General features: G+C 40.6%; 3 protein-coding genes across 3 annotated transcripts in view; all 3 read left to right on the top strand.

Moving 5' to 3' along the window:
• Positions 1–207: 207 nt before the first annotated feature.
• Positions 208–8691, top strand: LOC108089076 (tetratricopeptide repeat protein 12). The gene is made up of 4 exons (XM_043209144.1): positions 208–367; positions 416–691; positions 8298–8420; positions 8484–8691. Exons 1-4 carry the CDS (start codon positions 264–266, stop codon positions 8689–8691), a joined length of 711 nt encoding a protein of 236 aa, XP_043065079.1. The 5' UTR covers positions 208–263.
• A 3377-nt stretch (positions 8692–12068) lies between these two features.
• On the top strand, positions 12069–12915 carry LOC108091759 (protein zerknuellt 2). Its single transcript, XM_017191103.1, has 2 exons — positions 12069–12128; positions 12196–12915. Exons 1-2 carry the CDS (start codon positions 12069–12071, stop codon positions 12913–12915), a joined length of 780 nt encoding a protein of 259 aa, XP_017046592.1.
• A 1412-nt stretch (positions 12916–14327) lies between these two features.
• The window catches only part of LOC108091831 (homeotic protein proboscipedia), a 35943-nt gene continuing 26809 nt past the window's right edge, over positions 14328–23461 (top strand). The window contains 2 exon segments of the mRNA XM_017191209.1: positions 14328–15240; positions 16914–17516. Of these exon segments, the coding sequence (XP_017046698.1) occupies positions 16988–17516 (529 nt within the window). The 5' untranslated portion in view covers positions 14328–15240; positions 16914–16987.

The following is a 23461-nucleotide window of genomic DNA, read 5'->3' on the forward strand; positions in this document are numbered from 1 at the left end:
AATCTTATATGACCATTAGGAGTCATTATAATATTTACGTTTCATTCTTATTTTAAATCCGATACTATCGATAGTACCTTTAATGCCCATGAACAATTTTTGACTGCATTGCTAGGCAACCAGTTGGTTATGGGCACTAAATAATGCGACCCCAAGTTGCCACGCGATTCGTTTGCCCAGCTGGTAAACAGTCTGTGTAAACAAGAGTCCCCAAAAACAAATATTTGCTTGAATCCGTTGGTCATTATTTAATATTTGGGGACATGTATTCCCTGCAACACCCGCAAATCGATGAGCGATTTTTGGATTCGGAATCAACAGTTGAAGAGGTGGTCAAGTTACTGGAAAACCTTCGCGTGCCCCAAGAGTAAGTGGTGTATACTTTCTTAAAATAGTTGAAAGCATTTTCATTTAGGGAGGAAGAAGGAGTTGATCAAGCAGTTGTTCAAAAGGACCCAAAACCTATGATTTTAACAGATGACAATTTTATAATAACTGATCGGAAACAATCTTCAGCTGCTATTTCTGCTTCCAAAGATACGGTTCCCAAAAATAAATCGATCCCGAGAACTTTTAAACGTATAGATCGGAGTAAAGATCGATTTCCTTTTATGCGCCAAGTGGAAATGGATCTCGATCAACGCTCTAAAGCTCGATTGGAGAGAGAACGAGTGGCTCAAAACTTTCGAAAGTCAGTATTAGAGTATCATATATGGTCACATATCTAAGTTAACACAGTTAAGGAGTAACTTATAAGTCGGTACAAATATGTGGTGGTTCTCGGATCACCCTATTGCCTTTATGTGCAGATTAAGCATAAATCGCCTTTAGGGGCCGTGCCTGGTTCCCGGCGTGGTGAGTTATGCATTTTCTGCTTGTGTCAGCATTTTGGTATGACAAAGCGGTCGGCTCGCCGGCCACGTACAGCTTATAAGTTCAGTTTTAGTTTTGATTTTGAATAAAGAACATTTAAATGTAAAACTCCGGCATTGGCCGTTAACACTTATCTTATTGATTGAAATTGGTTATCGTGCCTTAAGGGCCGTTAGCAACGGAGTCAGTTACTCCCATCATAATCTTCCTAATAGAAGAGGAAAGAGAGCCAGTGGCAACCGCCCGGCTCACCCAGGAAAACAACCAGCCACGGGGACACGTGCGCCTTTACCCCCACCCCCGGAATCAGCTACGGTTGTAGTAGGACAGCAGCCCCTTACCCTCACGGACAGCGGCGAGGGACAGAGAGTGGTGACCCGTCCTAAATTATAATTGGCACCCAACTCGATAGGATTCACGTCCCGAAATTTTAGACAAAAAAAATATGTAAGTGGTCTGATCTTATTAATCAGCTTCAAATTGTGAAAAAACCAACACACACATACATACACTGTAAAAAAAATAAATAAATAAAATTAAATAAATTATATAAAACACGCAAAAATCTAAAACAAAAAGAAAACCATTTAAGCTTTCCTTTAGCAGGTGTGATTTTTTTCGTAAATAAAAATATTTGCTCTACCGCCCTCAAACAACAAATTTTTTTGTAGTGTTCTAACGCCAAAAGACCGGTTATTTATATTAAATATATATATTAATATTTCAAAAATTCAAAGCCCAGTTTCTGCCGAATCAAGTACTCGGCCACAAATACATACATTAATAATACAAAAAATAATAAATATATAAAATCCCAAGCCAAAATTAATATCAGCCGAATCAAATATTCGGCCATATGTTATAACATAAGTGTTTAATGTTGACAATAGAGTAGCCTTATGAGCTTTCAGGGCCCATATAGGGAGATTAAACGAGAAATTGAAAGTGAAAGTGAAGAAGAGTGGGACCGAGAGCCCCAAGGGTATCAACCACCACAAATACTGGAAGAAAACATAGACATTATGAACGCGGCCAACATAGAAGCTTTGATTCAGGCCGCATTGGCTCAACAGGAACAAAGACTTAGAGCAGAGTTCCAAAACCAAATTAGTGCAGTTAATCAACAACTACAAAATCTGCGCGTAGAGGCGCCAGAAGTCGAAACATACCAGAGAATTTCTGTGAGTTCAGTACCGGTGCCGTGTGACATACCGTTACACATAGTAAAGTCGATCCCAGATTTTACCGGGGTACAGGATGAATACGTGGCGTGGAGACAGTCCGCCACAGACGCCTATGAGTTATTTAAACCATACGTTGGCAGTACCGCGCATTACCAAGCCGTTACAATTATAAGGAATAAGATTAGGGGACCAGCACGAGCGCTGCTGGTATCGCACAATACAGTGCTTAATTTTGATGCTATTTTGGCTAGGTTAGACTGCTCTTATGCAGATAAAACGTCCTTGCGCCTCTTACGGCAAGGGCTTGAATCTGTCCGTCAAGGGGACCAAACTCTAATGGAGTACTACGATGAGGTTGAACGAAAGTTAACCCTCGTGACAAACAAAATAGTCATGACTCACGACTCAGAAAGAGCCACACTGCTCAATACTGAAGTAAGGGGTGACGCCCTGCATGTATTTATTTCGGGCCTAAAGAAGTCCTTAAGGGCGGTCGTATTTCCGGCACAGCCCAAAGATTTGCCAGCAGCACTGGCTTTAGCTAGGGAGGCAGAGGCTAGTATCGAACGAAGTATGTTCGCGGCCACATATGCCAAAGCTGTCGAGCAGAGAAATCAGAATACTGACTTCCACAAAGGCCAACAGCGTGAGAAACAGGAAAAAAATCCCTATTATTTCAAAAAACAAAATAAAAGCCAGAATAATGATTATTGGCGCAGACAGGACAACTTGACCGATCGGGGTAAACCAGATCAGGCTCCAGAGCCCATGGATTTAGACCCATCACTTTCTAAGCTTAGATACCCAACGAGTTTTAAACAATCTAAGGGGAATAATAATAATAATAATACACAGTCCCCCACTCCTCAAAACCCAAAAAGACCAAACTCTTCTGAAAGAATGACTGGTCAGAGGCGCCAACGGATAAACAACGTTGAGCAAGCTGCTGAAAAAGACCAGGACTACGAAGACGCGGCCGCAGCTGCACTGAATGTAATAGAGCAGGACAGCGACTCACTTGACTCAAACGATCTTCTCAATTTTTTAGAGGAAGGTCCCGCTTACCGTTTATCGAGCGAAGGTTGGCGGGGAGAACTATGAAAATTCTAATAGATACCGGGGCGGCTAAAAATTATGTTAAGCCCGTAAAGGAGCTAAAACACATAATGCCTGTCGACTCCCCATTCTCTGCGAGTACCATACATGGCTCCAGTAAAATAAAAAACAAATGCTTAATGCACATATTTGGCCTAAAGGCCCCCTTCTTTTGCTAGATAGCCTAAGTACGTTTGATGCTATTATAGGTTTCGATTTGCTAACGCAGTCGGGAGCGGCATTAGACTTACGTATCGGCGAAATTAGGTACGGAAACGTGACCGAACAGCTTAAATTCTTCGACTGCCCTAGTGTGAATTTCACAAATGTCGATGAAATAGTAGTCCCGAAATCAGTAAAAGCTGAATTTAGGAAAATGATCATTAAGAGGAGTAAAGTGTTTTCGAGCTCTAACGAGGCGCTTCCATTTAACACCTCGGTCGTTGCTAGGATTCGCACGGAAAGTGACGAACCCGTTTACTCCAAACTATACCCATATCCCATGGGAGCGGCTGAGTTTGTTAATAAAGAAATCAAACAGCTGCTAAAGGACGGTATCATTCGCCCTTCTAGGTCGCCATTCAACAGCCCAACATGGGTTGTTGACAAAAAAGGCTCTGAGGCCGACGGCAGCAAGAAAAAAAGATTGGTTATTGATTTTAGGAAACTGAATGAACGGACCATTGCTGATCGTTACCCGATGCCAAGTATTCCTATGATTCTAGCGAACTTAGGAAAGGCAAGATTTTTCACTACACTCGACCTAAAATCGGGATACCACCAGATATACTTGGCCGAATGTGACCGAGAAAAAACCTCTTTCTCCATAAATGGAGGAAAATACGAGTTCTGCCGTCTACCCTTTGGGCTTAAAAATGCAGGAAGCATTTTCCAAAGAGCGATTGACGATGTGTTACGCGAGCAGATCGGGAAAATTTGTTATGTTTATGTAGATGACGTGATAATTTTTTCCGAAAACGCTGCCGACCATGTAAGACACATCGACACAGTTCTCAAATGCCTATATGAAGCCAACATGAGAGTGGCGCAAGAAAAAACCAAATTCTTTAAAGAAAGTGTGGAATTTTTAGGCTTTATAGTCACAGCAGACGGAGCCAAAACGGACCCTGAAAAGGTAAAGACCATACAGGAATACACTGAACCGAAAAACTTGTTCAGCCTTAGATCCTTTTTAGGATTGGCCAGTTATTACAGAAGCTTTGTCAAAGACTTCGCTTCTATAGCAAGACCACTTACGTCTATACTCAAGGGAGAGAATGGCTCGGTGAGCAAACATATGTCAAAAAAAGTCGCGGTCGAATTTGATGAGAGTCAACGTAGCGCGTTTGAACGCCTGCGAAACATTTTATCATCAGAAGAGGTCATATTAAGGTATCCAGATTTTAAACAGCCTTTCGATTTGACTACCGACGCTTCAGCAAGTGGTATCGGTGCCGTCTTATCCCAAAATGGCCGGCCAATCACGATGATATCTCGCACGTTAAAAGACTGCGAGCTCAATTACGCTACAAACGAAAGGGAATTGTTGGCGATTGTGTGGGCTATAGGGAAATTACAAAATTACCTGTATGGCTCCAAAGAAATTCGAATTTTCACAGACCATCAACCGCTCACTTTCGCCGTCTCTGAGCGAAACACTAATGCTAAAATTAAGCGATGGAAGGCATTCATCGAGGAACACAACGCAAAAGTGTTCTATAAGCCAGGAAAGGAAAATTTTGTGGCTGATGCCTTGTCCCGACAAAATATTACCTCAATACAAACTGAACCCCAATCCGACGTCGCCACCGTGCACAGCGAAGGCTCCTTGACCTACACGGTCGAATCCACCGATAAACCTTTGAACTGCTTCAGGAATCAAATAATTCTTGAAGAAGCATGCCAGCCTTCACGGCGAAATTTTATAATTTTTGGAAGCAAAACTCGCCACATAATAAATTTTAATAATAAAGACTCACTGCTCGAGTTGGTAAAAGAAGTTGTTAACGTAAATGTTGTGAACGCCATTCACTGTGACCTCCATACATTAGCTTGCATCCAGCATGCCTTGGTGCTGGAATTCCCGGCCACTAAATTTTGGCATTGTAAGAAATTCGTGAGTGATATCACAGATAAAAATGAGCAGACAGAAATTATAACTTGTGAACACAACCGCGCACACAGGGCTGCCCAAGAAAATGTGAAACAAGTCCTTCAGGATTATTATTTTCCAAAAATGACTAAGCTCGCTAATGAGGTGGTCATTAACTGCAAAACATGCACCAAGGCGAAGTACAACAGACACCCCAAGAAGCAGGAGTTGGGGGTCACACCAATCCCATCTTATGCGGGCGAAATGCTGCATATCGACATTTACTCCACAGATAAAAAATCATTTTTAACCTGTGTGGACAAATTTTCTAAATTCGCCGTAGTGCAACCATTGCCCTCTAGGGCCATAGTAGACGTACGTGGACCCATCATTCAACTGGTGAACTTTTTTCCAAAAACCAGAACCATATACTGCGACAACGAAGCATCATTTAACTCGGAGACCATAAATTCATTGTTGAAAAATCAGTATGGCATAGACATCGTTAACGCTCCTCCTTTGCACAGTAGCTCCAACGGGCAAGTGGAACGATTTCACAGCACCCTAACGGAGATAGCAAGGTGCATGAAAATTGACAAACAAATTAGTGACACCGTCGAGCTCATTATGAGAGCCACGGTAGAGTACAACAAAACGCTACACTCAGTCATAAATTTGCAACCAAAAGATGCTATGCACTCAGCCAGCGACGAACAAAGGTTGTCAATAAGACGTCAAATTGAAAAAGCTCAACAAGCTAATCTAGACAGATGCAACCCAACCAGACAAAATCGTATTTTTGAAGTAGGAGAAAAAGTATATCTTAGAAATAACAAAAGGTTAGGGAATAAACTAACCCCACTGTACACAGAAGAGCGCGTACAAGCAGACATGGGAACGTCTGTCCTCATTAGAGGGAGGGTGGTCCATAAGGACAACCTCAAATAAAACCCTTTTTAATTTTTCTATCGGTTAACACGCACCCTACACTAACATATATGTTTCCTATAAGATGCACAGTAGTTTAACCTTTCGCTTCTTTACAGGATCGCGGGGATTGTAATAATAACGTTAGCTGTAGTCAACGCTAGAGTGACAGACTACTCCCACGCCCAATACATACCTATAACGGACGGGATCGCACTGGTGTGGGAACAGAGACATATTTTGCGGCACTCAAGCAATTTAACGGAATTCTCAGCAATGATAGATGAAACTGCCAAGTTGTCCGATTTATTTCCACAGTCGCACATGCGAAAATTGCTAGAGGTCGACACTGACCATATTAGAAGCTTATTGTCCGTCTTAAAAGTACACCATAGAATGGCCAGAAGTCTAGACTTCTTAGGTACCGCACTTAAGGTGGTAGCGGGCACTCCTGACGCATCTGACTTTGAAATGCTTAAAATGTCCGAGTACCGACTGATAGAGTCAAATAACAGGCAGATAATCATCAACACACAAACGCAGGATAAAATCAATAAGCTCACAGATACTGTTAATAAAATTATTAAGGCAAAACAAAACAATATAGTTGACACTTCACACTTGTACGATGTTCTTTTGGCCAGGAATAGAATATTAATAACCGAGATTCAAAATTTAATGCTAACAATCACACTTGCTAAGGCCAACATTATAAACCCTGCAATTTTTAACCACGATGATTTGAAGACTGTATTAGTAGATCACCCCACAGAGGTACCTATCATAAGCCTACTAGAGGCATCTAATATTAAAGTCCTTCAGTCCGATAATATTATCCATGTGCTGATCGCATATCCTAAAATTAAAATTACATGTAAAAAGGTCACAATCTTTCCCGTATCACACCAACACATTGTTCTGCAACTACAGGACAACGTAGTAGCCGAATGCAACAATGATGTCCTAGCAGTCACTGAATGCGCATTAACAACTTACGCATCCTTCTGCAAGCTGGCAACACACGATACTTGCGCTCGAGGCCTACATGCGGGGGATATAGCACAATGCGAAACGCAGGCCAGCCATTTAAGTCCCATCACATTGGTAGACGACGGAATACTAATTATCAACGAGTGTCCAGCTCGGGTCAGCACTGACTATGGCCCTGAAATAACTACCAATGGCACTCACCTCATTACGTTTGAGCGAGTAGCTGTTATTAATGGCACTAAGTATTCGAATCAACGAGAAGCTATCAAGAAAACACCTGGCATGGCAGCGTCCCCGTTGCTAAACATCGTTGGGCACAATCCAGCGCTAAGCATGCCCCTCCTCCAAAGAATGAACAACCAAAATTTGGAGGTTATCCAAGGGCTTAAGGAGGAAGTAAAATCGGCTGGAGCCACCAACATCTGGTTCGCCGTTGGCGTGGGAATCAGCATCCTTATCAGCTGCTCTATCCTACTCCTCCGGGTGTTGAGGAGGAAACGAGCGGCGCAGGAAATACAGCAGGTCGTCGATAAGTTCCAGATGACCGAGGACGTTCATACTTCCAAGGGGGAGTAGTTAACACAGTTAAGGAGTAACTTATAAGTCGGTACAAATATGTGGTGGTTCTCGGATCACCCTATTGCCTTTATGTGCAGATTAAGCATAAATCGCCTTTAGGGGCCGTGCCTGGTTCCCGGCGTGGTGAGTTATGCATTTTCTGCTTGTGTCAGCATTTTGGTATGACAAAGCGGTCGGCTCGCCGGCCACGTACAGCTTATAAGTTCAGTTTTAGTTTTGATTTTGAATAAAGAACATTTAAATGTAAAACTCCGGCATTGGCCGTTAACACTTATCTTATTGATTGAAATTGGTTATCGTGCCTTAAGGGCCGTTAGCAACGGAGTCAGTTACTCCCATCATAATCTTCCTAATAGAAGAGGAAAGAGAGCCAGTGGCAACCGCCCGGCTCACCCAGGAAAACAACCAGCCACGGGGACACGTGCGCCTTTACCCCCACCCCCGGAATCAGCTACGGTTGTAGTAGGACAGCAGCCCCTTACCCTCACGGACAGCGGCGAGGGACAGAGAGTGGTGACCCGTCCTAAATTATAATTTCTACTCTACTTTCCATGCAGATTGGGAAACGCTGAGTACCGAAAGGGCAACTACGAGACTGCTATGAAAATGTACACCGAAGCCATTGAGAATATCCGGGATAGCCACATTCTCTACATAAATAGAGCTCTCTGCTTCATCAAGTAAGCAATATATAAATTCCTTTCCATTGTTTTCACCTAATGATTTCTATTTTATCGCCGCAGATCGGGCAAATACAAACGAGGCATAGTCGACTGCGATTTCGTGTTGAACAAATTGGATGAGAAGAACCTGAGGGCGTGGATGTATCGTGCTATGGCCTACAAAGGCCTCAATGATGAGTCCAATTTCGAGAACTGTGTTAAATATGCCCGCAAATTCAATTCGAAGCAGATGGAGTTCATTGATAATTTCCTGGAAAAGCTTAAATAAAATTGGGGGGATTGATGACGAATATTTTGGACTTTTGAGTTTGTTGATGGGAATGATTTTAAACCAGTTTATATCCCTAACATCGAGCTTATCATACAAAACACTCTAAGCTTTAAGGAAGAATATCCCCTTCTCCTTTTTTAAACCCTTTACCCTCAAAACTTGAAGTGTTGTTTACATATGACAGCAGGAGTATCGTGCTCGGTGGCTCAACTCTTTCGATTCCATTCCGATGCCATTCAATCGAAGTCAGGCACACAGGGCACATCCTCTGCCCCATCCTCCGCGGCAACCACCCTGGATGAAGGCAAACAATTCGATGGCGGTAATCAATCTTCCTTCACTCTCTGCCAGCTGACAGCTCCGTGGTGTAGAGTCAAATTGCGATCTTTGTTTGTGCCGGGTCCGGGTTTCGGGCCAGGACGGCAGAACGGAGAACGGAGACCGTACGGCGGAGAGCTGACACTCAGCATTGGCATGTCTGAACACTCAGCCAAAAAAAAACCATTTATAAAATGTAAAAAAAAAGTTTTTACTTGTTTGTAAAATTGTAAAACACAATTTGCAGATAAAATATACGAGACAAATGTTTAAATTAAATATTACCCGTATGTTTAGAATAATTAACTCAAGAATTATAATTTACCAATAAAAAATATTTGGATTTCGGCATTAAAATATCTCACATTTTTTGTGAACTACAAATATAATATTTGACTATTCTAATTGAAGAGTACCCAAACAAAAAAATGTTTTAATTAGTTGGCAAAACACTTTCTCAGAAACTTAATACCTTAAACCTTTTTAGTGTTAGTATTTATTGTTAGAAAATATATTAAAAATGCGAACTAAGTTTAAAAGAAAAAAAATGTTTCTTATAAAGAAATCTTATAAAATATATGTTTTGATTCTTTTATTTCTTTCCATAAAAATCGAAAACCTTTGAAGAGGTAATACTAACGACACTAGGGAAAGTGCATTATTAAAAACGTTAACAGAATTACAAATAAACACCTCTAGTACAATTTTTTGTAGTGCTTTTTTGGAAGATGGGAGATACCGATGGGGTGGAGCATGAACCGGGGTCGACTGTGCCATTTATGCGTGTCAAAGGTTGCGTGGCACAGGCGGAGGGCGACAGATTGAAGCCGAGGCAGGCGACACAAATGTTGTACTTGTCACGGTTGTTGCGGTAGTTGCATCTTGTTCTTGGGTGGGTGGTTCATGGGGCAAGGGCAAGGGGAAGGGGAAGGGAGGCGGTGGTGCCATAGGGGAACTCCGAATGAGTCGGTCCACTGAGAAGGCACAAAATTCTTATCCACTCATTAATCCTTTCCATTTAACACAATTATCTGACAGTTATGTCTCCTTTTATTGCATCTGAACAATAGGGAATAGCTAAACATAAAGCGCATCAATCAATTGTTTTCCGCAACTCATGGAGTGTATTTACCGCTCTTAATCGAGGTGTTATTTTTATGTCGACCAATCGAGTGAAAATATATCAATTAGAAAGACATTAGGCGACAGTTGATCTGGATAAGATCCAAATAATTATCTATTGTGGTCATGGCAACGCATACCAAAATAAATAAAAATTATTCATGTGCTGCTCCTGTAGAATTTTTTCACATACTTCAATGATAGCAAAACTTTGTCGATAATGAAATTCTACAAGTTTCTATTATTGGCATAATCAAATAACTAATAAAAAGACAGAACTCTGTGACAGCTGACGATGAAATATTGTTCACAAAACATGGCGAATCTAATATGATCCGAGTGTCCTCATCTTCTTTCCATGTGACACAACACGCTGGCCGAGATGGAAAAGCTGAGCAAAATTTCAATATGCTGGAAATCACTTTATGATGTGATGACACCAATTTATCTGAGCTCACTAAAGGAGAAAGAGGAGCCTGCCGTTGTGACCACAAAATTGTTCGGCCAAATGGTTGCCAAGCTGCCTTCATATCTTAACCAGCTAAAAACGTTGTAGGTGAATAAATTTTCCCCTTCTAAACATAAAATGGAAAAAATTATATTCGTTTTAATTTCTCTAGGTTTTTAAAACAATGCGAAGATGTTTGATTGTTATTAAAAATGAAACTATTTTCCTTATATATATTCTAGTATTACAAAATACTAACATTTTTAATGAAAGTCACTCATTTTAAGTCAAAATGAAAAAGATTTACTTAAATTCCAATATCACAAGAATTATTTCTCCTATTTATAATTAAAGTCTTTTTACTTTTAAAGAACATGAAAAAAATGTATGTCAGTGTATTTAATACCAATTGTTAAATAAGATTAAAATTATTTCTATGAAAGTAAAGTTTCATATTTTAGGGTAAAATTTTGTTAAACTTAGCCCTATCGATAATTCCTTTGGATCAGATAAGTTTTTGGGACCGAGATTATCATGATTTGGTTTTAGTAAGACTTATGCATGTTCCTCCAAGAAAATCTAGTTTGAGTTTACATAAGCCTGAAAGATCGTAAATCTGTGGCAAATAGCACGTAGTTCGGGGGATGTAGCAGATTTTATAGCGGGTCGGATTGGATTAGCTTGAACTGACAGTGACACTTACTTTATGGCGATGGATTAGGTTGGGATCGAATCTCGCACTTTTCTAAGCAGGTAGCTCAACCCTTAGATATTCATAACGAACCTGGAAAACCCCGGGGAAAACCAAAGTCTTTCCCGTTCATGGTCAACAACTACCTGATCGGGGGTTTGGGGTCTGTACTAATCTGCGAAAAAGCTGGGCAGTGATGTAAGTACTACGGATAGGTATCTCTGTGGATCTCAAAGAGATTTTGTAACCAGGTAAACTTATAGTAGTCATCGTTTTTATGTTTTATAAACTGAAATACAGTAAGAGAATTTATTATTTATTTAAGGAAACAATAGAAAATTTGTGTTTTTAGGAAATAAAATAATATATATGTGTTAATTGGTATAGCCAATTTAAAAATAACTTAATGTTCGACACGAGCTCCATTGTTTGTTTATTTTGTTTTAGAAAAGTCGAGCAAAAAACCTCCTCAGACAAAACTATGTACATATATTTGAGTCTGCCTCTAAACAAGACAAAATCAGTCTCACGCCGCTTCCCTGAAAAATGTCGCTTACTCTGGAGCCTCGAACTCACCGTGATTCGGAGCCAGGCCCAAAAGACGAGACATCGACCAGTCCAGACTAGCCGGCTGCCAACCGAGAAGTGTCACAGGCGGGACAGGTAGGAACCAATCCGATTCGTTACCTAAGGATTCAGAGCTATATAAGCAAATGAGTGGACTTCGGGGACATCTAGTTAAAAAACACAACTCAAAGCGAACAGAAGCAACCGATAATACGCTCTCAAAGAAAAATGTTCACCATGGCATCCGAAAACTATTTTGTTGACAATTACTCAGTCGATCCGACTCTGGTAAGTTAAATAATTATCCTGTATATTAAAATAGAGTCTAACCTAACTTTTTCTTGATTTTTTGTAGATGTATCCTTGCATTGACTTAAGCTCGGAAACAGCTTCTGTAGCTGCAAAAAAATCAATGGAAAAATCAAAGAGGGCCCGAACTGCTTTTACCAGTCACCAACTCATCGAACTTGAGAGGGAGTTCCATCTTAACAAATATTTGGCCAGAACTCGGCGAATTGAGATTTCCCAACGATTGGGACTTACCGAAAGGCAGGTTAAGATCTGGTTTCAGAATCGACGTATGAAGTCCAAGAAGTTGGCCAATAGGAAAGTGGCCAAGGGATCTCTGACCACATCTACTTCTACCACCGCCCAACCAAGCGATGATCTTTTGGAGGACGAACTGATCGTTGAGCGCCTCCTGCAGTATGTAAACACAAATGTGGAGCCAGTTCCCCAGCAGCAGGACGCTCCGTTCGTATTTGATGGGGGTCACATCACACCGCCCTATCAAGCCTACGACTACCTTCAAGAGTTTTGTCCTGCTCCAATGGACCTTCCCCAGCTGCCCCTAAGTGAATTCGATTCGAATTGGGGCAGCAATTGGATGGGTCTGGAAGCAACCATCCCTGCCACAGAAAATATTTTAGAGCCCAATATCAACAATCACGTTTATAACACGCCAATGTTGCAGAATAACCTCTGGGACTCGAACAGCTCTGCTTCTGCTTCCAGTTCATCAGAGGATATTCTGGAAGTGGATTATGATTTCATACAGAACTTATTAGACTTTTAAAACAGATTTGAATATCTGTCAATAAGACCGTTACTTATAGTCAATTGTATTATAAATATAATATATAAAAATATTTAATTAATAAATATATTAACTTGTGTAATAAACCAAATAAATAATTAAATAAAACTGATCAAATTCACACTAAAAAATTTAACTTTCTTTAGAATTTTTGCTGAAATCTTCCCTTTGAATATATAATTAGTTTAGAAAGGAAAAGAAGAAATAGCAACATGTCTGCGACGACATTTCTCCAAACATATAGTTTCCCGATTTTGGGCGGAATTATGTGTCTTATTTCCAGCGGAGATATGATGCATTAAAAGGACATATTTGCGCCAGACTACGAACAACATATCTCTGCGTGAATTGTATCCTCGGATATAAGTCATCGAAAAGCATTCAGGCAGTAAAATATTTGTACGAGGTATATAATTTAGCTGAAATAGGTGTGTCCTTTGGTTTGCCCGTTTTTGCGAGAGTATTCTTATATCCTAAGAATTAGTAATCGAAATTTATTTCAGTCTATTCTACATTTTTAGTAAAGAAATTTTTAAAAATTTGCCCATATAGTTGAAAACTTTAATAAATATAATAAGAACAAATATATTTTAAAGCTACGTGGCTTGCCAAATGTATTACCCAGCTTCTGTCTGTAAGCAGGGAGCATTATTAGAGTTAAGCACCTGTCTGCAGGGCTTCCAATACGAACCTCCCCACACCCTGTTACAAATGTGGCAACAATTTTACACCTGTAGTAGCATTCGTGTGCACTTAAATCCGCACATAATTACGGACTTTTGCCGCCGACTATATGGATGGGAGAATGTGGCAAAAAAGAGAGCGAAAAAGTGGCCAAAAGGCAAAAAGCAATGCCACCAAGATTGACAACGTGATGGTTAGACAAGAGAAGAGACGCCCAAAACAAAAAGAGCGATGAGCAAAGCGAAATGTCAAAAATACCCGAAAGCCAAAAAACGTGGAGAGCGAGAAGAAACTCGCTGCTATGGCTTTTTCTTTTCATTTTTCTGCTGCTGCGGAATGTGTAAAAACACAAAAAACCAAATAAATTCCGTCACAAGCAACACGTTCGCGTTGGAAGTGGAAAAAAGCGAGTGAGCAGAAGAAAACGCTGCGGAAATGACAGCCAAAGATACAGGGTTCCTGGGCGACACGACTGCAAAGATACAAACCACGCTGAAGCAGCGACCAATCAGAGCGCCGGAGACTTGTGCGCCGGTGTGCGTGAACTCCACCCCCCGGGGCACTTCGAAGTAATGGCTATGGTAACCAGTTTCCAGACGGCAGTGCGCATGTGCCGACCAGGAAAAAGCGTGATGGATGCGGTGGCTGTCGCTTAGGCCACTCCTTGATAGTGGGTCCAAAATCCCAATTCAGTGCGTTCGGTGCTATTGGATGGAATGGTTGTTGGTTGTTGCTTGCTCTCCAGCTCTCGGGAACCGCACGAAGCTCCCCACAAGTCCTCCGTCTCGTTCTCGCCCCGAAACGGTTCGGTAGCAAGGCAAAAATACTATTATTAAACAAAATAATAACAATCGAAATATACAAAAATATAAGTATAATGTTATTCAGCGAAAACAGACTGCAAGTGCAATAACAAACTGGTGCTTACGGATGAAACAACTTTGGGAACCCCTGAAAAACCGGTTCTGCGCACCTCTTGAAAGCCAGAAAGGGACAGCTGGTGCCCACATGTGTGTGAGTGCGAAGTGAAGAAAAGTATCTCAGACGAATTGCAACAACTGTGCGTTCGTGTGTGTGAGTTTGTGTGTCTATGAGGCCATTGCAACGATCGCAGCAACTCTACAAACTCTACACATTACGCATACGCACCGCAGTGCGGCGCGTATTTGCAAGTGGCATTATCGTTGTTATCGCCGTAGTTTCGTCGGATGTGTTGGCCTTTTCGCGTCGCCATGGCTGCCAAAAGGTGTGTGTTGAACTGAAAAGCGAAAAACAAACCCCGAACAGCACTTGACGGTTGAGCAAACACAACGGTGGCCATATTTGTATTCGTATCTGGGTTCCCTCGATGTCGTCGCGGTTGTCGCCTTATTTCGCGTCCCTCAGATAAGCCGTGACATACTAAAGTTCTACGCAAAGCCCGCATCGCGAAAGTTGTGCCGGTTAAACTAAGTGCAAAAAAACAAAGGGCAAAGCCACTTACTGTGAACTAGTGTAGACAATTAATAAAACTGTGAACTAAGTGATAGTGGTGAATCTTCCGCACAGAACGCAAATGTCAACCCAAAACCTGAAGAGAGATATGGAGCAAACCTATCTGTAAATAATTATTTTGAAATGGTACGACCTTTAACAAATACAAAAGAATATGTTTATCAGGCGCCCCTATTTGTGAATCTATATAAAGATAAATGAACAAAAAGTTGCATATATTCGGTGAACGATAAAACTTTTTTACCACAAGGCAAGTCAATGGGTTGTCCGTATGATCACCAAGATTTCTGGATCACAATTTCCTGTAATATAAGGTTAAATTTCTAAGCTCATCTATCTTTTTTTAAAACCTTTGAGCACCACATCGCACCTTTAAAGCAATAAAATTAAATAATTTATACATTCTTCTGGGCTTGGTAATCTTCGTTTTGTCTTATTGTTTTCGTTTAGTAAATTAGGAAATACCCTTGATGAAAACCAAATTTTCGTAGCAGACCATATTGGCTTTTATATTTTTTCGGCCACTAGGTGTACAGTACTTTATAAATTCAATTGTTTAATAAATAACTGTGGCCGGTAAAAAAATCAGAACTCGATCTCCGAATTTTAGTAATGGCTGCCTGGTCTGCTTTTGTGAACATCAAGTGCATGTAACTAAAACTGAATTTTTAAAGTCGGCCGGACATATAACTCAGTCAATTTTTAACCGATTCACCTAAAATTTAAAATATACATTGAAAATAACACTGCCTATGGAAGTACTTAGAATTTTATGTTGCAAAGTTAATTTGGTGTTAACAATATTCGTATGATTTTAGGGCTATTTGGGCCCTTCTTACTTTGCAAGGGCGCCATTTTGCCAACAATTAATATATCAAAAAAAATCCTATGTACTTCCTCGTATACTCCTATTATATTTCAAAAATTGCACGAGCAACGTGTCCGGCCGGGGACTCTAAAAGTACAGAGACGTCATCGCAAAAACGCTGCACAGTCGCCGTTTTGATATGAATCACTTAAAAAATATTGTACACCAATATTTCTCATTTGTAATTTTGATTTTTTTAGTTTTTCTGAAAAAAAAAATCCCAAAAAAAAGTTTATCTTGCGACCTCTAGAGTGGCCTAACCTTTTATCAGTTTTAAAAACTTACACATAAATTTCTATTTCAAAATCAATCTCCTTAATAATGTTTAGGAAATACCATCTCGCAAATATAATTGAAGCCGAAATACAACCTTACAAGAACACTTAAGCCAGAACTATTAATATTTAATACGGATTTGATTTTTTAATATTTTAATATAAGTCATCGGGTTAAAAATTTATAAATAAAGTTAAATGACCGCACCATTATACAAATCGATATTTCCTTACAAAATTATTGGAAAAACGGAATTTCTTTTTGTTTTGAAAAAACTATATACGAGTTCTTACTACTATGCTTACTTCTACTATGCTTCTACATATGGGTCAACAAACTAAAATTTTCAGATAGAACTAAAATAAAAAAGCAATCATTTTTATAATTGCAAAACAGACTAGAAAGTCAGCCTTTAGACTCAATAGTTTCTTAAGGTTTTAGAAAAAATATATTGAAGACAGCTTCTTAAAAGTTGTGGTTGTTTTTAGTATTAGGCAGAGTTCTGTATGCTCTTTTTTGAAATATATAAGTAAATATAAAAAAAGCATAATAAATAAAACATTGCAAATATTGCTCAATGGAAATTACAAATATTTGCGGGATAGTTAAAACAAAAATTATATTTAAAATTTCTTTTAATTATTTTTTCTTTCAGGTCTCCATGGTGGGAAGAAATTAATACACCCAAGATCTAGCCAGTAACAAAATTCGGAAAGATAAGCCCCAGCCATGCAAGAGGTGTGCAGCACTCTGGACACGACCCCGATGGGCACGCAGATCAAGTCGGAGTCGCCGCTGAATCCGCTGCAGGTGCAAACCGGGCAGACCTCCCTGCCAGTGGGTGGTTGCGGTGGGGCTGGCACAGTGGGTGGTGTTGGCGTGGGTGGCATCGGGCAGCAGGGGGCGCCTCCGGTGCCGGCGGTGATGCTGGTCAACAAGATGGCCCCGAACTGTGATAAACGGGCCGGAGACACGGCCTACTGGATGGCAGCCTCCGAGGGCGGATTCATCAACTCGCAGCCGTCGATGGCCGAGTTCCTCAACCACCTGAGTCCGGAGAGTCCCAAAATAGGAACACCTGTTGGTGCCGGCGCCATCGGAGGCGTGGGCGTTAACGTTAATGTCAATGTCGGGGTCGGAGTCGGATATCCGGTTGGCGTTGTCCCTCAAACGCCGGATGGCATGGACTCGGTGCCGGAGTATCCATGGATGAAGGAGAAGAAGACGTCCCGCAAGAGCAGCAATAACAACAATCAGGGTGAGTCTGAATTCTCACTACACTGAGGGGAAAAATCAAGTTATGCTCAGAGATCTTTAACAAATATAGATTTAAAAGCGGTAGGAATTAATTTTAATAAAGTGAAACATAAATAGGCAGTATCAGTAGATCAGTTGCTCCTACTTTTAATTCAGTGGTGCTTTCAGTTTAAAAGGTACAATTTGTTGATATACATATATAGTAATTACTTCAATTTAAATAAAAACTGTATAAGAGGTTTAATCATTTAATAACTTTTCATAAAATGAATTGCATACAGATTGCTTCCGAAAAGTAAAACGCAAAATTGTGGTTAATTAGCTGAAGCGCACCCCAAACACTTTTTCTTTCCGTGCAGGCAGTGAAATGCGAAACTGTCATTAATCAAGAAATCAATGCAATTTACCTTGCATCAAATGAGGCGCAGCATGGCGGCGCCTTCGCCACTTCCCGTCCAGAAAGCCAGAACTCTATCTCCGTGCCGCCCGATCCCTATCCCAATCCCAATTCCGATTCCGATCCCAATTCCAGTCCCAATCCCGGTGCCTCTACCTCTGGCACTCGATCACGCACCCAAGAGAGGGTTCGGCTCCTTTGATGGACAGCTCGCTCTGGTGCCGGCAAAGATCTGTTATTTGCGATCATTTGTAACAATTTTCGAGAGCAGAGCGGACCGCGCTGGAAATGTTTCATTTATTTCCCTTCGCTTCGACTCGAGTCGAATGTGTCGATTTCATTTGCGCAAGAAATACGAAAAAGCGACGAGGAGCGTACAAAATAAAAGTGAAGAAAACTACAGCTGTGGCAGGGATCGAGGCAGCCGCATTTAAAATAAATGAGGTATCAAGGTTGTCCGACCATACGTTTTCCTGTCCGAGTGGCAGTGCCCAAGCCCCTTTCCCAAGAGCGATTGCAACCTGTTATTTGGCTTCATTTGTCAAAATATTTTTTCCTGTCCCCCTTTTTTTTTGCCTTCGATCGAGGGGGCAGTGTTTGCCGGGCAACGGCTGTGCTGCACGTTGCACATTGCAATTGCAGGCCCTCGGGCGATGTTGCAGCACAGAAAATACGTTTTTCGTGTCCGCTGCTGCACCATTTTAAACCAGTGCCTCCCATTCGCCATTTCCCCATTCACTTGCCGAGGGATATTCACATAAAGCCGAGGGATCAGACGGAACACGGCAATATGGGAGAGCAGAGTTTCAATTTATCATTTATATCGGACACAAGTCGACCAATTGTTTAGTTAAGTCAGCCAGCATTTAATTGGGAAAAATTAAATTATACTTTTACCAAGAAGTTCAAATACAAAACAATACAAAAATAAGTTAAAGTTGATTAAACAAAATTAAATGTTTTTGTTTGGCGTTGTTCGACCTGAATTTTTCTACATCCACTGATGTTGATATGAAATATTTTAATATACATTTTTTAATATTTTAATAAAATTAAGATTCCAGTAGTTAAAATTCAACATCATAAATTAGCAACTATTCACCTGAATCCTTGTCGAAGAACAAATAGCCGTGTTTGTGGGAGAGTGTGCACTGACTTAAACTAATACATTGCCAATTAATATTGACCACACTCACCAACCACACGTCCTGTTGACAAATGAGCAGCACTAATCCGCCGGAAAGTGGGTGCAAGTGTGTGTTTAACCGCCAAATCCCAACACGTGGCCAGTGCAGAGTGGCAAATGGAACCGTCAAGGAATTCCCCAGAGGGGAGAAATCTTTCTCCGGGTCCGGGACTCTGGTTGCCGGGTCCCGGGTTCCCTGGTTCCCTGGTTCCCGGAGTGAAAGTGAGCCAATAAATAGCGTGAAGCATTCCGAAGCGCCGTTGAAGGGTCAATACATCTTTCACCCACTCCCGAACACACACTATATATGTATACTCTTGAGGGAATGGGAAAAGAAGGGACGACATGCTGAGCGATATGGATTACAAATGATGTTGTAAATGTCCGTCCGGCGACCGTTTGTTTATCTCAGTGTGCGAACAGGGCTAGTGTGTTTGTGTTGGTTTAACAGTTTAATTTGTTAACGTTGTCAAATTAATTCCTTGTCAAGTGGCAACCGATCTAAATGATTCTCAGGCCGGCGGATCTGTAAGCTTGGGATCTGAAACGCTATTAGTAAACATTTAAGATAGATACTTCGTTGCATGTGATATTAACTTTTTAAAACTAATCAGTTTGAACCAGATTTAATTGGTAAAGAATCGTAAAGATACTTGCAAAAGCTTATAATTAAAGTGTTTGTTCTTTAAGTAGGATGCATAACAATTTACACTGGGTAAAGAAAAACCTGATTCGATTTTGTAGTCTAATTAAATTGTTTGGTGAAGGTATTATTTCCATCATTAAAATAAGGACTTTTAAGTAAGACCATTTCAAGCCACTTTGGTAATTCCTGGTTGAAATAATAATTTGTATCCCAGCACCTCTCCACCTCCCGTCAACCCATCATTGTTTGCCACAAATTGCTCGCAACGCATCCTGAATTTTAATGTGCGGCGCGTATTTCGGCTGAAAGTCCTTCCCACCGTAGGTTGCACGAGTTAAAACAAGGGGACTCCTCCTCGGAAATTGTTTTGTTAGCCTGTTTACATGCACACAAAGTGGAAGCAATAAAATTTCCGCTCAGCATCAAGTGTTAATTAGGCGTAATGAACTGCAAGAAAAGTTTGTAATTGTCGAGCAACATGCTCAAATCCTCCTCAAGTATGTGCCGAAATCGCAAGCGGATCTTGCCAGGAGTGTGAGATACTTTCACTGAACGAAGCGACTGGGGGTAAACCAATAAAAAACAATTTGACTTCGTTGGCCCGGCTATTGAGAGGCGGCAATCCATTCGAAGCGCCATCTGTACCATCCACTCCACTCCATTCCGCTGATCCACCCACCCCGCGACCATATGTTGCTCCATTGAGAACTGAAGCAGTTCATCCTGTTCCTGGCTGACTCAGTGGGTGGAAAGGGGGGTGGAAGGGCATAAAAAATGCGTGCGGCACGACGCGAAACTTACCCCCCGAGGATTACGATTATAACAAACCATTTATCATAATATTTATGTTGATGCGTTGTACTTTTTCTCAATGAAGGTCTCAAAGTCTGCCAGGGTCAGAAAAAAGCGGAGGACAGGGCCAGGTTCGCGGTGCCTTTTATTAATTTTATTTATGATGAGTCATTTGCACATTTATAATTTTAACCTTTACAGTTGAATTCATTCAAAACGAATTCGTCGCGAGTGCGAAAAATCAAGGGGAGTAAAATAATAATTTAAAGTCGAATTGGAGATATGCAGATTGCTTTAAAGAAGTCGAAGAGTTTCTCATATAAAGTATACAATTGTATCATTGGGTGTGGAATGTTTGCGTGGATATTTATTGTATTGTTGATATCGCTTGACCGTTAACATAAATGAAAATTATATATAAGAAAATATAAATATCTATAATTTATTCAATAAGATTAATTAAAAAATATTGTGAGAGTCTAATATCTTCCTGTTTCATCCTCACTCCACACAAAGCCAAAATAAAGTGCATTTAACCAGAAAACTCCCCGTGGATAAGTGCCTCTAAAAAGGTAATCTGAAATCATGTCGCCGAGCATTAAACTAATTGGCGCTCGTCAAATAATTTTTGCACACTAATTACGCGTCAAACGATGAAAAATTTCGAGGGACACCGAAAAGGCTCCTCACAAAGCTTAAATAATTTGGGAAAGGTGGCCCGTTTTTGGGCTGCTCAATTAATTGTTACGACTTTATTATGGAGATAAGTGCGCGGCGTCTTGGCCAAGACAAACAAAGGGTTCTAATTGGCCGACCGCAGCAAGGATAATGCCAGGCAGACGTTTACGCCCCAGAGGCTTTTTCCATATTTTTCTTTCGCCTTTTCTGGCCTTTCCCTTTCCAACGTGACTGGGAAAAAATCTGTTACAATTAGTTAAGCTTGAGCCGGCGGCTGCCCCAAGTAAATTTTAAGATTATTATTTCTACCACATTTTTGGGTGGATTTTTTTTCGCAGCTTTATCTGCAAACTGATTTGTCATTATTTTTAAAGGGAAAAGGGCCGCAAATTTATCAGAGAATTTTCGACCATAATGTTTCTTCTTGCTTCTGTGAAATAAGGTGAAAGGGAAATTAGTTGGGCAGTTATGCTTTAATCTTATCTTAACATAAAAACGAAATGCTAAACTTACAAGTTTGGTAATTTAAAACCGGATTAGGGATCAAATAGTCATTTACTCAAATCAATTTTATACGTTGGGACATTTCCCCACTCACTTCGGGTTTCCTTTAATTTTCCCTTCCGAATTGGTAATTCGAGGTTTCCCCTAAAAACTTTGACGTTAACCAATATCGATTTAATTTTATTTCCGCTCATTTAGCTAAAAGCGTTTCAGTAAGAATGAAAATATTTGCCCGCGATTAAATTAAAAAAAGCTGGAAACGAGCAAGTGGGAAATGGGGAAGAGTGGAAAAGAGAAAAGCGTTTTATGAAATGAATGCACTGACACTCTGGCCTCGCCTTGGAAAAATTTGAATACATTACAGAGGGTTTCGGGCGGAGGACTCCCTGCAAATAAACTGCCGTAGCCGGAGACGGAGCAGTCCGCTCCCCACCTCCGAGCCCCCGGAACCCCGCCCCTTTTTGGCCAGGACGACGGCATGACAATGACACAAAAGCCGCGCACTTAATCGCCGCGGATCACATTCCGTAAAAACCGCGACGATAAAAATTTTTTACGCTCCATTCTTGTGTACTTAGTGAAATGGAAGGGACACCACACCACTCCACTCCACCCACCACCACCAAGCACTCCACCACCCGTGGTGGTTGACCCGCCTGTCCGCAATTCCACTGGAGACATCTCTGTCCAGTTTCCCGCTTACCAGGAGAAAATCAGATCTGAAATTATTTTCAATTTGTACGCGATTTATTTTTATGTCTTTTTTTAGAGAGCCCTCCGTCTCATCAGCAGAGATCCCAGTTTAAACGATTTGTAAACATTTGAATTGGATTTTCGGCCATAAAAATTGCTTGTTTGCGAGTTTATCTCAAATACTGGGCTAAGTTGCGGGCATTAGTGCTATCGTAAGTAGGGGAAGTACACCTATTTATTTCCGTAACTCAGCTCTGGGTTAATCGCATTGCATTCCACTTCACTGAAGTCGCTGGGGGGTCGATTGGTTACGAGGGCGGGGGCTGCGCCCTAACAACTATAATAAATTAATAAATTACCAAGTTTTTGCATAAAACCCAGTTTTACTTATCAATGAGCCCGGCCAACGGCAGTAATTACTGGCCAGGTTCAGTCGAGGGTGTTGCCAAAGACAAATGACTGTAAAAATGTAAAAACTGAGCCCAGACAGTAAAATGTCATAAATTATCATCACGCACGGACCGATTGCAGGTTTCTGATTCTGACTTCTAAGTTGCGCTTCGGTGGGTTGCATAAACCAAGCGAGAACAATGTGGGCTTAGTACCTATGTATATTTTTCCTTTAAATATTGTAAACAACATTTAAAGCTTACATGACGGTTATCACCACATGCACCATATTAAATAACCTTGCCAAAATTCGTATGATTATATTTTATATTATTTGGTAATAAATATTTTATAATCACACTGCTTTACATAGCTACACTTCTTATCTTTTTTATTTAGTTTAAAATTTTACGAGAAGACTATAGGGATCTCTCTATTTTCAAATTTACTAAAATTTTTTTTTGTTATGTTCTTTCATAACTTTCATTTCAAACACACTAAACTGTAACGTTCATAAAAACATTTCCTGTTGCTTCATTTCGTCCAATCTAAGAGCAAGGTTATTGCTGTCAACACCCAAGATTAATATAAAACAGCTTAATTTATTTAAAGTTATACCTACATGTTGAAATCGTTTGATTAATGTTAGCGAACTCGACC

This window comes from Drosophila ficusphila, unplaced genomic scaffold (genome assembly GCF_018152265.1).
Source record: "Drosophila ficusphila isolate 14025-0441.05 unplaced genomic scaffold, ASM1815226v1 contig_791, whole genome shotgun sequence".
Lineage (NCBI taxonomy): Eukaryota > Metazoa > Arthropoda > Insecta > Diptera > Drosophilidae > Drosophila > Drosophila ficusphila.